At 45.9% G+C, this 15000-nt stretch overlaps 2 protein-coding genes across 3 annotated transcripts in view; both read left to right on the forward strand.

The window, feature by feature from the left end:
- Positions 1–15000, forward strand: part of foxn3 (forkhead box N3) — a 261189-nt gene that overhangs the window by 76618 nt on the left and 169571 nt on the right. The gene's annotated exons all lie outside the window — the stretch shown is intronic.
- adam19a (ADAM metallopeptidase domain 19a) overlaps positions 1–15000 on the forward strand; it is a 58555-nt gene that overhangs the window by 14650 nt on the left and 28905 nt on the right. The window contains exons 5-7 of the mRNA XM_055862374.1: positions 11011–11076; positions 12438–12509; positions 12963–13129. Coding sequence (XP_055718349.1) covers positions 11011–11076; positions 12438–12509; positions 12963–13129 — 305 coding nt within the window. The remainder of the gene's footprint in view (positions 1–11010; positions 11077–12437; positions 12510–12962; positions 13130–15000) is intronic.

Consider the following 15000-nt stretch of genomic DNA (forward strand, 5'->3'; position numbering starts at 1 on the left):
ACACAGCAACACACCAACAGACACAGCTTAACATAAACAGACACAGCTACACACCAACAGACACAGCTACACACCAACAGACACAACTACACACCAACAGACACAGCAACACACCAACAGACAAAGCAACACACCAACAGACACAGCAACACACCAGACACAGAAACACACCAACAGACACAGCTACACACCAACAGACACAACTACACACCAACAGACACAGCAACACACCACCAGACACAGCAACACACCAACAGACACAGCTACACACCAACAGACACAGCTACACACCAACAGACACCAACAGACACACACCAACAGACACAGCAACACACCAACAAACACCAACAGACACAGCAAAAGACACAACAACACACCAACAGACACAACAACACACAAACAGACACAGCTACACACCAACAGACACAGCTACACACCAACAGACACAGCTACACACCAACAGACACTAACAGATACAACAACACACCAACAGACACAGCAACACACCAACAGACACAACAGACACACCAACAGACACAGCTACACACCAACAGACACAGCTACACACCAACAGACACTAACAGATACAACAACACACCAACAGACACAGCAACACACCAACAGACACAACAACACACCAACAGACACAGCAACACACCAACAGACACAGCAACACACCAACAGACACAGCTACACACAAACAGACACAGCTACACACCAACAGACACAGCTACACACCAACAGACACAACAACACACCAACAGACACATCTACACACCAACAGACACAGCAACACACCAACAGACACATCTACACACCAACAGACACAGCAACACACCAACAGACACAACAACACACCGACAGACACAGCAACACAACAACAGACACAACAGACACACCAACAGACACAGCAACACACCAACAGACACAGCAACACACCAACAGACACAGCAACACAACAACAGACACAGCAACACACCAACAGACACAGCAACACACCAACAGACACAGCAACACACCAACAGACACAGCAACACAGCAACACACCAACAGACACAGCTACACACCAACAGACACAGCAACACACCAACATACACAACAACACACCAACAGACACAGCAACAGACTCAACAACACACCAACAGACACACCAACAGACCAACAGACACAGCTACACATCAACAGACACTAACAGATACAACAACACACCAACAGACACAGCTACACACCAACAGACACAGCTACACACCAACAGACACAGCTACACACCAACAGACACAGCTACACACCAACAGACACAGCTACACTCCAACAGACACAGCTACACACCAACAGACACCAACAGACACAGCAACACACCAACAGACACAGCTACACACCAACAGACACAGCAACACACCAACAGACACAGCAACACACCAACAGACACAGCCACACACCAACAGACACAGCAACACACCAACAGACAAAGCAACACACCAACAGACACAGCAACACACCAGACACAGAAACACACCAACAGACACAGCTACACACCAACAGACACAACTACACACCAACAGACACAGCAACACACCAACAGACACAGCAACACACCAACAGACACAGCTACACACCAACAGACACAGCTACACTCCAACAGACACAGCTACACACCAACAGACACCAACAGACACAGCAACACACCAACAGACACAGCTACACACCAACAGACACAGCAACACACCAACAGACACAGCAACACACCAACAGACACAACCACACACCAACAGACACAGCAACACACCAACAGACAAAGCAACACACCAACAGACACAGCAACACACCAGACACAGAAACACACCAACAGACACAGCTACACACCAACAGACACAACTACACACCAACAGACACAGCAACACACCAACAGACACAGCAACACACCAACAGACACAGCTACACACCAACAGACACAGCTACACACCAACAGACACAGCTACACACCAACAGACACCAACAGACACAGCAACACACCAACAGACACAGCTACACACCAACAGACACAACTACACACCAACAGACACAGCAACACACCAACAGACACAACAAAAGACACAGCAACACACCAACAAACACCAACAGACACAGCAACACTCCAACAGACACAGCAACACACCAACAGACACAACAACAGACACAACTACACACCAACAGACACCAACAGACACAGCCACACACCAACAGACACAGCAACACACCAACAGACACAACAACAGACACAACTACACACCAACAGACACCAACAGACGCAGCAACACACCAACAGACACAACAACACACCAACAAACACAACAACAGACATAACAACACACCAACAAACACAACAACACACCAACAGACACAGCTACACACCAACAGACACAGCTACACACCAACAGACACAGCAACACACCAACAGACACAGCAACACACCAACAGACACAGCTACACACCAACAGACACAGCTACACACCAACAGACACAGCTACACACCAACAGACACTAACAAATACAACAACACACCAACAGACACAGCAACACACCAACAGACACAACAACACACCAACAGACACAGCAACACACCAACAGACACAGCAACACACCAACAGACACAGCTACACACCAACAGACACAGCTACACACCAACAGACACAGCTACACACCAACAGACACAACAACACACCAACAGACACAACAACACACCAACAGACACAACAACACACCAACAGACACAGCAACACACCAACAGACACAGCAACACACCAACAGACACAGCAACACAACAACAGACACAGCAACACACCACAGACACAGCAACACACCAATAGACACAGCAACACAACAACACGACAACAGACACAGCTACACACCAACAGACACAACTACACACCAACAGACACAGCAACACACCAACAGACACAGCAACACACCAACAGACACAGCTACACACCAACAGACACAGCTACACACCAACAGACACAGCTACACACCAACAGACACAGCAACACACCAACAGACACAGCAACACAACAACAGACACAGCAACACACCACAGACACAGCAAACACACCAACAGACACAGCAACACAACAACAGACACAACAGACACACCAACACACCAACAGACACAGCAACACACCAACAGACACATCTACACACCAACAGACACAGCAACACACCAACAGACACAACAACACACCGACAGACACAGCAGCACAACAACAGACACAACAGACACACCAACAGACACAGCAACACACCAACAGACACAGCTACACACCAACAGACACAACAACACACCAACAGACACAGCAACACACCAACAGACACAGCAACACAGCAACACACCAACAGACAAAGCTACACACCAACAGACACAGCAACACACCAACATACACAACAACACACCAACAGACACAGCAACACACCAACAGACACAGCAACACACCAACAGACACACCAACAGACACAGCAACACACCAACAGACACAGCAACACACCAACAGACACAGCAACACACCAACAGACACAGCAACACACCAACAGACACAACATCACACCAACAAACACAGCAACACACCAACAGACACAGCAACACACCAACAGATACAGCTACACACCAACATGCACAACAACACACCAACAGACACCAACAGACACAGCAACACACCAACAGACACAACAACACACCAACAGACACAACATCACACCAACAAACACAGCAACACACCAACAGACACAGCAACACACCAACAGACACAGCAACACACCAACAGACACAGCAACACACCAACAGACACAGCAACACAACAACAGACACAACATCACACCAACAGACACAGCCACACACCAACAGACACAGCAACACACCAACAGACACAACAACACACCAACAGACACAACAACACACCAACAGACACAGCCACACACCAACAGACACAGCAACACACCAACAGACACAGCTCACACCAACAGACACAGCAACACACCGACAGACACAATAACACAACAGACACAACAACAGACACAGCTACACACCAACAGACACAGCAACACACCAACAGACACAACATCACACCAACTGACACAGCTCACACCAACAGACACAGCAACACACCGACAGACATAATAACACAACAGACAAAACAACAGACACAGCTACACACCAACAGACACAGCAACACACCAACAGACACAGCAACACACCAACATGCACAACAACACACCAACAGACACCAACAGACACAGCAACACACCAACAGACACAGCAACACACCAACAGACACAGCTACACACCAACAGACACATCAACACACCAACAGAAACTTGGGGAGGCAGGTAGCCTAGTGGTTAGAGCGTTTGGCCAGTAACCAAAAGGTTGCTAGATCGATATCCCCGAGCTGACAAGGTAAAAATCTGTCGTTCTGCCCCTGAACAAGACAGTTAACCCACTGTTCCCCGGTAGGCCGTTATTGTAAATAAGAATTTGTTCTTAACTGACTTGCCTAGTTAAATAAAGGTTCAATAATCAACAGACACAACAAGTCTTTATTTATTTGGACACATTTCACATTCTCTATTGACCACAAGCCCAACAAAGTCTTTCATTTGTATAAACTGTATGGTATGTTCTCTATCAACAGAACAAACAAGAGTGACAGAAGTTTTTACAGATGAACTTTCCACCACCAGACGAAACAGAGTTACAAAAGAAAAGTCTATGTTTATGTTTGCATGGCAGATGTCAGACTATGCCACGGTATAGCCCACACTTCTATTCCAACAAACCAAACATAGAGGTACAGACAGACTCCACATCCTTCACCTCACAGTCACTAGAACACCACCAAGCACGGCAAGAGCACAAACAATACAAATATTAAAGGTTCAGAAACTGATTGATTAAATACAAACTGATTTTTTTTTTTTTTTTTTACATTTATTTAACGAGGCAAGTCAGTTAAGAACAAATTCTTATTTTCAATGACGGCCTAGGAACAGTGGGTTAACTGCCTGTTCAGGGGCAGAACGACAGATTTGTACCTTGTCAGCTCGGGGATTTCAACTTGCAACCTTCCGGTTACTAGTCCAACGCTCTAACCACTAGGCTACGATTAAATAAATACAAACTGATTGATTAAATACAAACTGATTGATTAAATACAAACTGGTTAAATAAATACAAACTGATTGATTAAATACAAACTGATTGATTAAATACAAACAGATTGATTAAATACAAACTGGTTAAATAAATACAAACTGATTAAATAAATACAAACTGATTGACTAAATACTAAAAGATACTAGCACAACAGCGCATGGCAACAGCAGAAGTTATTGTCATATTAAATCTTAAGAATAGGGATGGATAAAATTCCCAGAATGTATTCTTTAACAATATATATGTAAAGGTGAGGAAGAACCTGCTAATGCTTTTATGGAGCATATCAAATGTAGAACAGAAGGAGACGTCTCTGCTATTAAATAGTATTTCCTGGTATTATTCTTTGAGGAGAAAGCTTCTTCTTTGTGTGATTAACCTTCTGATGTGATGGACATAGTATTCATCAGTCTCTTTGCGGGGATGATTACATGGCTATTGACTACACACATGTAAACCTGTACACACACACACACACACACACACACACACACACACACACACACACACACACACACACACACACACACACACACACACACACACACACACACACACACACACACACACACACACACACACACACGCACACACACGCACACACACGCACACACAGACAGACACAGAGAGAGAAAGAGTGCATTTTGTCCTTCAGAGGAAATTACCATCTCTCTTGTCATACAAGCATAAACACATTATTGGATTTCTCTTAGAGACTTTTTAGAGGCACACACGAAATCACTTCGAGGCCAGCTGAAAGCCAGAGGGAATTATATGGTTGGTGGTTTGGTCTGTTGCCGTTGCGTTTGTTTCCCCCCAGTGTGAGTCTGTCTTACTGTAGTGTCCTTCCACGGAGGAAAGACTAAACACAGGACCTAATTTGCTCCAGTGCAGCCGGCTGATAATGTCCCTGTGGTGAACAGTCATTCAAGCCTCTCTCTCTTTCTCTCTCTCTCTCTCTTTCAATTCAATTCAAGGGGCTTTATTGGCATGGGAAACATACAGTGCCTTCGGAAGGATTTACTTTTTACACATTTTGTTACCTTACAACCTTATTCTAAAATGGATTACATAGTTTTTTTTCCTCATTAATCAACAGACAAAACCCCATAATGAAAAAGTGAAAACAGATTTTTTTGAAATGTTTGCAATTGTATTAAAAATAAAAAACAGAAATACCTTATTTGCATAAGTATTCTGACTCTTTGCTATGAGAATCGAAATTGAGCTCAGGTTTATCCTGTTTCCATTGATCATCCTTGAGATGTTTCTACAACTTGATTGGAGTCCACCTGTGGTAAATTCAATTGATTGGACATGATTTGGAAAGGCACACACCTGTCTATATAAGGTCCCACAGTTGACAGTGCATGTTAGAGCAAAACCCAATTGTCCGTAGAGCTCCGAGACAGGATTGTGTCGAGGCACAGATCTGGGGAAAGGTACCAAAACGTTTCTGCAGCATTGAAGGTCCCCAAGAACACAGTGGCCTCCATCATTCTTAAATGGAAGAAGTTTGGAACCACCAAGACTCGATTGGGGGAGAAGGGCCTTGGTCAGGGAGGTGCCCAAGAACCCGATGGTCACTCTGACAGAGCTCTATAGTTCCTCTGTGGAGATGAGAGAAACTTCCAGAAGGACAACCATCTCTGCAGCACTCCACCAATCAGGCCAGACAGAAGTCACTCATCAGTAAAAGGCACATGACAGCCTGCATGGAGTTTACCAAAAGGCACCTAAAGACTCTCAGACCATGAGAAACAAGATTCTCTGGTCTGATGAAACCAAGATTGAACTCTTTGGCCTGAATGCCAAGCGTCACGTCTGGAGGAAACCTGGCACCATCCCTACAGTGAAGCATGGTGGTGGCAGCATCATGCTGTGGGGATGTTTTTCAGCGGCAGGGACTGGGAGACTAGTCAGGATCGAGGGAAAGATGAACGGAGAAAAGTACAGAGAGAGATCCTTGATGAAAACCTGCTCAGGACCTCAGACTGAGGCGAAGGTTCACCTTCCAACAGGACAACGATGTCACGCTCGTAGAAAAGGTCGGATCAAGGCGCAGCGGGATTTATTGCTGTGAAACTTAAACAAAACAATAAACAAACTACTACAAACGAGAAAGTGCACAAAACACAACAAGACAACGAACATCAGCTGCCTCTAATTGGGAACCATATCAAGAGCACCAACATAGAAAAGACTAGAACACTCCCTAGTCACGCCCTGACCTACAACACCATAAAGAACCAAGGGTCAGGGCGTGACAAACGACCCTAAGCACACAGCCAAGACAACGCAGGAGTGGCTTCGGGACAAGTTTCTGAATGTCCTTGAGTGGCCAAGCCAGAGCCCGGACTTGAACCTGATCAAACATCTCTGGAGAGACCTGAAAATAGGTGTGCAGTGATGCCCCTCATCCAACCTGACAGAGCTTGAGAGGATCTGCAGAGAAGAATAGGCATGCCAAGCTTGTAGCACCATACCCAAGAACACTCAAGGCTGTAATCATTGTGCGTCAAAGTACTAAGTACTGAGTAAAAGGTCTGAATACTTATGTAATACCTACTGTATGTAAATGTAATATTTCTGTTTTTTCTTTGTCATTATGGGGTATTGTGATGTCATTATGGGGTATTGTGATGTCAATATGGGGTATTGTGATGTCATTATGGGGTATTGTGATGTCAATATGGGGTATTGTGATGTCTTATGGGGTATTGTGATGTCATTATGGGGTATTGTGATGTCAATATGGGGTATTGTGATTTCATTATGAGGTATTGTGATGTCATTATGGGGTATTGTGTCTAGATTGAATGGGGAAAAACGATGTAATCAATTTTAGAACAAGGTTGTAACGTAACAAAATGTGGAAAAAGTCAAGGGCTCTGAATACTTTCCGAAGGCACTGTACGTATGTTTACATTGCCAAAGCAGTAAAACAGATAATAAACAAATGTGAAATGAATAATAAAAAATCAACAGTAAACACGTAAAGTTCCAAAAGAATCAAGACGTTGCAAATATCATATTAAGTCTACATACAGTGTTGTAACGATGTAGAAATAGTTAAAGTACAAAAGGGAAAATAAATAAACATAAATATTGGTTGTATTTACAATGTTGTTTGTTCTTCACTGGTTGCCCTTTTCTTGTGGCAACAGGTCACAAATCTTGCTGTTGTGATGGAACACTGTGGTATTTCACCTAGTAGATATGGGAGTTCATCAAAATTGTGTTTGATTTCAAATTCTTTGTAGGTCTGTGTAATCTGAGGGAAATATGTGTCTCTAATATGGTCATACATTTGGCAGGAAGGGTAGGCCGCCGAACCAGGGTGTCTGTAGTGACACCTCTAGCACTCAGATACAGTGCCTTAGACCACTGCGCCACTCGGGAGCCCAGGGTGTGCAGGGTGAATATGTACGAGTCTGCTGTTAATGATAATGCAGAGGATTTTCCCAATCTTCTGCATAATTTCCCCAAGTTTGTTGTCTCTCGCTCTCTCTCTCCTCTCTCTCTCCATTTCTCCTCCTCTTCTCCTTCTATAACCTTCTCTTTCTCCCTCACATTTTCTCCTCCTCTTTTCATGCTCTTTTTGCTACGATTTTGTTTTCTTCCCCCCCTCTCTCCCTCCTTCTCTCTAGGCCCTACTCGCAATTTCTTGAACAGCCACCCATTAATTATGCTGAGATGCCAGCCATAGCAGACTCCAGACACGGTCAGACCACTGTCTTGAAAATAAACAGTGGAAACACTCCTCTCCCTCCCCCCTCCTCTCCCTCTCTCTCTCTCTATCTTTCTTCCCCTCACCCCCTCTCTCTCTCTCTCTCTCTCTCTCTCTCTCTCTCTCTCTCTCTCTCTCTCTCTCTCTCTCTCTCTCTCTCTCTCTCTTTCTCTCTCTCTGTCTTTCTTTCTCCCCCTCACCCACTCTCTCCCTCTCTCTCTCTCTCCCTGTCTGTCTTTCTTTCTCCCCATCACCCTCTCTCTCTCTCTCTCTCTCTCTCTCGCTCCCTCTTTCTCCCCCTCACCCTCTCTCTCTCTCTCTCTCTCTCCCTCTCTCACCTCTCTCTCTCTCTCTCTTTCTCCCCCTCACCCCTCTCTCAGCCCCACCTCCAAAAGAAAAGGTCTGTAACACTATGGGTCACTCATGACCGAAAATAGTGTTGTATGAACCACTTTACAAAATAACCATTACTGGCATTGACAATGGGTGGCTACTGGTCTCTGATCCCATGAAGTATATCTCCTGCCGTCGTGACCTTGAGCAACGACACTTAACCCCAGACCAAGATACTGCACTGATAGGCTACTGTATAAAACACATGTGATTCGTCAACCCTCCATCTGGTGAGCTGCTGGGTATGCAGGTTTTTGATCCTGCCCTGCTCAAACACACCGGAGTCAGCTCTTGTTTTTCCTCTCTAGTCCCTGTTTTCTAGTTTTCCCGGTTTTGACCATTCCGCCTGCTCTGACCCTGACCTCTGCCTGCTCTGACCCTGACCTCTGCCTGCTCTGACCCTGACCTCTGCCTGCTCTGACCCTGACCTCTGCCTGCTCTGACCCTGACCTCTGCCTGCTCTGACCCTGACCTCTGCCTGCTCTGACCCTGACCTCTGCCTGCTCTGACCCAGACCTCTGCCTGCTCTGACCCAGACCTCTGCCTGCTCTGACCCTGACCTCTGCCTGCTCTGACCCTGACCTCTGCCTGCTCTGACCCTGACCTCTGCCTGCTCTGACCCTGACCTCTGCCTGCTCTGACCCTGACCTCTGCCTGCTCTGACCCTGACCTCTGCCTGCTCTGACCCTGACCTCTGCCTGCTCTGACCCTGACTCACTCTCTGTCCACTTCACCCCTCTCTCTCTCTCTCTCTGTCCCCTTCACTCCTCTCTCTCTCTCTCTCTCCCCCTTACCCCTCTCAGTCTCTCTCTCTCTGTCTCTCCCCCTTATCTCTCTCTCTCTCTCTCTCTCTCTCTCTCTCTCTCTCTCTCTCTCTCTCTGTCCCCTTCACCCCTCTCTCTCTCTCTCTCTCCCTTACCCCTCTCAGTCTCTCTCTCTCTGTCTCTCCCCCTTATCTCTCTCTCTCTCTCTCTCTCTCTCTCTCTCTCTCTCTGTCCCCTTCACCCCTCTCTCTCTCTCTCTCTCCCCCTTACCCCTCTCAGTCTCTCTCTCTCTGTCTCTCCCCCTTATCTCTCTCTCTCTCTCTCACTCCCTCTCTCTCTCTCTGTCCCCTTCACCCCTCTCTCTCTCTCTCTCTCCCCCTTAACCCTCTCTGTCTCTCTCTCTCTCCCTCACCATTCTCTCTCCATCCCCCCATATGTCTCTAGCAGTCCAAGAAGGCCACCGCGCTACACAGGCCGGCTGCCCACTGCCCTGGAACTCTGCTAGACCACAATATTGGTCTTCTGTCTGGCCTGGGCAAGACAGCCATGCCTGCTTGTATAAATCAATGTATTTTAATTACCACAGAGCCTCTGCCTAATAGCTGTAATCAAGTATTAGCATAGCGGAAAATGACCGATAGAAAGATACTGAGATTGTAACGTGTCACAAACGGCATATTTTTCTTCCATTGTGTCATTTCTGTTTTACCACTGTGAAAAGCTCCGTCTGTTGCCATGGTTAAAAACAAGCCCTTTTTTGTTTTGACCTCCACGACAATAGAATGAGTGGTGGGTGATCGTTTCTAAACAGGAAGGGGCCACGATTCGCTCCTGGATTGCTGTGACCATTCAATTGTGTGTGTGTCCATTATACCAAACGGACCAAATAACCCCTCACTGTGTCCCTCCTCCCTCTCTGATCTCTCTCCGTTTGAAAACAGGTGAGACGAAATGCCTGGGGCACCACCAAGTACATGGAGCTGTACATCGTGGCGGACAGTACATTGGTAAGCTAGAGAGCCAACAACAAGTGGAGCTATTCCTTATTGTTCCCTTGATCAGAGCAGGGCAAGTGTGTGTGTGTGTTTGTGTGTGTATATGTTTGTGTGCGTGCATGTGTGTGTGTGTGTGTGAATGTATGTATGAATGTATGTGCACAAGGTTGAGTGTGTGTGTGTGTGTGTGTGTGTGTGTGTGTGTGTGTGTGTGTGTGTGTGTGTGTGTGTGTGTGTGTGTGTGTGTGTGTGTGTGTGTGTGTGTGTGTGTGTGTGTGTGTGTGTGTGTGTGTGTGTGTGTGTGTGTGTACACAAAGTCAAGTGTGTGCGTCACATCCGTCCAGGAACGTCAACCAACCCATTGAACCATTGACATATCAAATGGACATGGGGAATGTTGTGAACAATAATTATCTCATCTGACATAATGGTCCTCACTCATCCTCAACTCTGACATAATGGTCCTCACTCATCCTCAACTCTGACATAATGGTCCTCACTCGTCCTCAACTCTGACATAATGGTCCTCACTCATCCTCAACTCTGACATAATGGTCCTCACTCATCCTCAACTCTAACATAATGGTCCTCACTCGTCCTCAACTCTGACATAATGGTCCTCACTCATCCTCAACTCTGACATAATGGTCCTCACTCATCCTCAACTCTGACATAATGGTCCTCATCCTCAACTCTGACATAATGGTCCTCACTCATCCTCAACTCTGACATAATGGTCCTCACTCATCCTCAACTCTGACATAATGGTCCTCACTCATCCTCAACTCTGACATAATGGTCCTCACTCATCCTCAACTCTGACATAATGGTCCTCATCCTCAACTCTGCCTACTTGGTGAAATAGTGTATAATTATGATGCTGGCTGATGGGCTGAAGCACCTTTTCCTCACTGATAGAGAGCAGCATAGACGAGACCAGAGGATTTGTCATGTTAATGATGAACGTTTCTAGTTGGGTCTAATGGTGGGAGACAGAGAGCTCATTACCAGTCCTAAATAGACAATGTGCTCCAGCCGGCCAGGAAGGAAAAGATATGTCTTCCATAACGGTCTATTCTACGTTCCAGTTGGCTACTGTTAGGTGCAATATGAATATGACGCCGTGGTAACAGTGCATGGCGGTGACCAATCAGAATACAGTTTTTGGTCCACTCCTGTTCTTAATTGGTACCTACTACGATGATGAATTGGGGGTAGAGATGGTGAAGTGGGACAGGTTTTTCTTCTGGATCTCTCTTGTTCTATTGAGGACGGCCATTTAAAAAAAAAATGTATTGTGTTTGGTTGAACATTTGTCACTATTGATTTTATATCTGCCACTGAATGCTATTCCATCTCCCTTTGTAATCTAGTATAAACGACAGAATAAGGACTACCAGAAAACCAAGCTGAGGATAATGGAGATTGCCAATTATGTTGATAAGGTAAGCCAGCGTGGTGATGTGTGTGTCTTAGATGCAATCCACAGGGGGAATAAAGAGAGCTCAGTTTGTGTCAACAAAATGGATAGTGTATCAGGGCCGGGAGAGAGAGAGAGTCTGGTTTTATAAATCACCTACTGACATATCATTAACTTCCACACAGTCCTGTGATATTTCTAAGATTAATTGTCTTTCTAGTCCTTTCCAATTCTGCCCTTTGTTTTGTTTCATCAGAATGATCAAAGTGATTGAAAATGATAGATTTTGAATAATCTAAATTTGTCTATTTAGAAATGCCCTAGTCACAAGGAAAAACAAAACATATGTCTCTGTGTGACCCCATTGCCGTGAGTGTTGCCGGATGCCGTGAGGGATATCTGTTGCTGTGAGTGTTGTCTGTTGCCGTGAGTGTTGCCTGTTGCCGTGCGGTTGTGTTATGTTGTGGTTGGGGTTCAGTTCTACAGGGCTCTGAACATCCGGGTGCCTCTGATTGGCCTGGAGGTATGGAAGGAGAGGGATGAGTGCATCATTACAGAAGAGCCCAACACCACTCTCTGGTCCTTCCTACAGTGGAGACAGAAGCTTAAGTCCCGCAAGAAGCACGACAACGCACAGCTACTGACGTTAGTAAAGACCACACACACACACACAGCACAGCCATGCTCTTAACGCTACAGCAATTAAATCAAATCAAATTATTATTTGTCACATGCGCCGAATACAACAGGTGAGTGTTGCCTGTTGCCGTAAGTGATATCTGTTGCCGTGAGTGTTGCCTGTTGCCGTGAGTGTTGTCTGTTGCTGTGAGTGTTGCCTGTTGCCGTGAGTGTTGTCTATTGCTGTCAGTGTTGTCTGTTGCTGTCAGTGTCGTATGTTGCTGTCAGTGTCGTATGTTGCCGTGAGTGTCGCCTGTTGCCGTGAGTGTTGCCTGTTGCCGTGAGTGTTGTCTGTTGCCGTGAGTGTTGCCTGTTGCCGTGAGTGTTGTCTGTTGCCGTGAGTGTTATCTGTTGCCGTGAGTGTTGCCTGTTGCCGTGAGTGTTGCCTGTTGCCGTGAGTGTTGCCTGTTGCCGTGAGTGTTGTCTGTTGCCGTGAGTGTTGCCTGTTGCCGTGAGTGTTGCCTGTTGCCGAGAGTGTTGCCTGTTGCCGTGAGTGTTGCCTGTTGCCGTGAGTGTTGCCTGTTGCCGTGAGTGTTGCCTGTTGCCGTGAGTGTTGCCTGTTGCCGTGAGTGTTGTCTGTTGCCGTGAGTGTTGTCTGTCGCCGTGAGTGTTGCCTTTTGCCGTGAGTGTTGCCTGTTGCCGTGAGTGTTGTCTGTTGCCGTGAGTGTTGCCTGTTGCCGTGAGTGTTGCCTGTTGCCGTGAGTGTTGCCTGTTGCCGTAAGTGTTGTCTGTTGCCCTGAGTGTTGCCTGTTGCCGTGGGTGTTGCCTGTTGCCGTGAGTGTTGCCTGTTGCCGTGAGTGATGCCAGTTGCCAGGCGGTTGTGTTATGTTGTGTTTGGGGTTCGATTCTACAGGGCTCTGTACACCTTACAGTGAAATGGTTATTTACAAGCCCTGAACCAACAATGCAGTTTTAAGAAAATAGAGTTAAGAACGTATTCAGTAAATAAAATAAAGTACAAAATAAATCAAAAGTAACAGAATAAACAACAATAACGAGGCTATATACAGGGCGCACCGCTACCGGGTCTATGTGCGGGGCTACAGGTTAGTTGAGGTTATGTGTACAGTGGCTTGCGAAAGTATTCACCCTCCTTGGCATTTTTCCTATTTTGTTGCCGTACAACCTGGAATTAAAATAGATTTTTTGGGGGTTTGTATCATTTGATTTACACACCATGCCTACCACTATGAAGATGCACATTTTTTTATTTATTGTGAAACAAACAAAAAATAAGACAAAAACCCCCAGAAAACTTGAGCGTGCATAACTATTCACCCCCCAAGTCTCTAAGCTTGGCACATCTAGCCACTGGGATTTTTGGGCAAAACTGCTGGGCAAAACTGCTCCAGCTCCTTCAAGTTGGATGGGTTCCGCTGGTGTACAGCAATCTTTAAGTCATAACACAGATTCTCAATTGGATTGAGGTCTGGGCTTTGACTAGGCCATTCCAAGACATTTAAATGTTTCCTCTTAAACCACTCAAGTGTTGGTTTAGCAGTATGTTTAGGGTCATTGTCCTGCTGGAAGGTGAATCTCCGTCCCGGTCTCAGATCTCTAGAAGACTGAAACAGGTTTCCCTCAAGAATTTCCCTGTATTTAGCGCCATCCATCATTCCTTCAATTCTGACCAGTTTTCCAATCCCTGCCGATGAAAAACATCCCCACAGCGTGATGTTGCCACCACCATGCTTCACTGTGGGGATGGTATTCTCGGGGTGATGGGAGGTGTTGAATTTGAGCCAGACAGCATTTTCCTTAATGGCCAAAAAACTACATTTTAGTCTCATCTGACCAGAGTATCTTCTTCCATATGTTTGGGGAGTCTCCCACATGTC

The sequence above is a fragment of the Salvelinus fontinalis genome, chromosome 15 (assembly GCF_029448725.1).
Source record: "Salvelinus fontinalis isolate EN_2023a chromosome 15, ASM2944872v1, whole genome shotgun sequence".
Lineage (NCBI taxonomy): Eukaryota > Metazoa > Chordata > Actinopteri > Salmoniformes > Salmonidae > Salvelinus > Salvelinus fontinalis.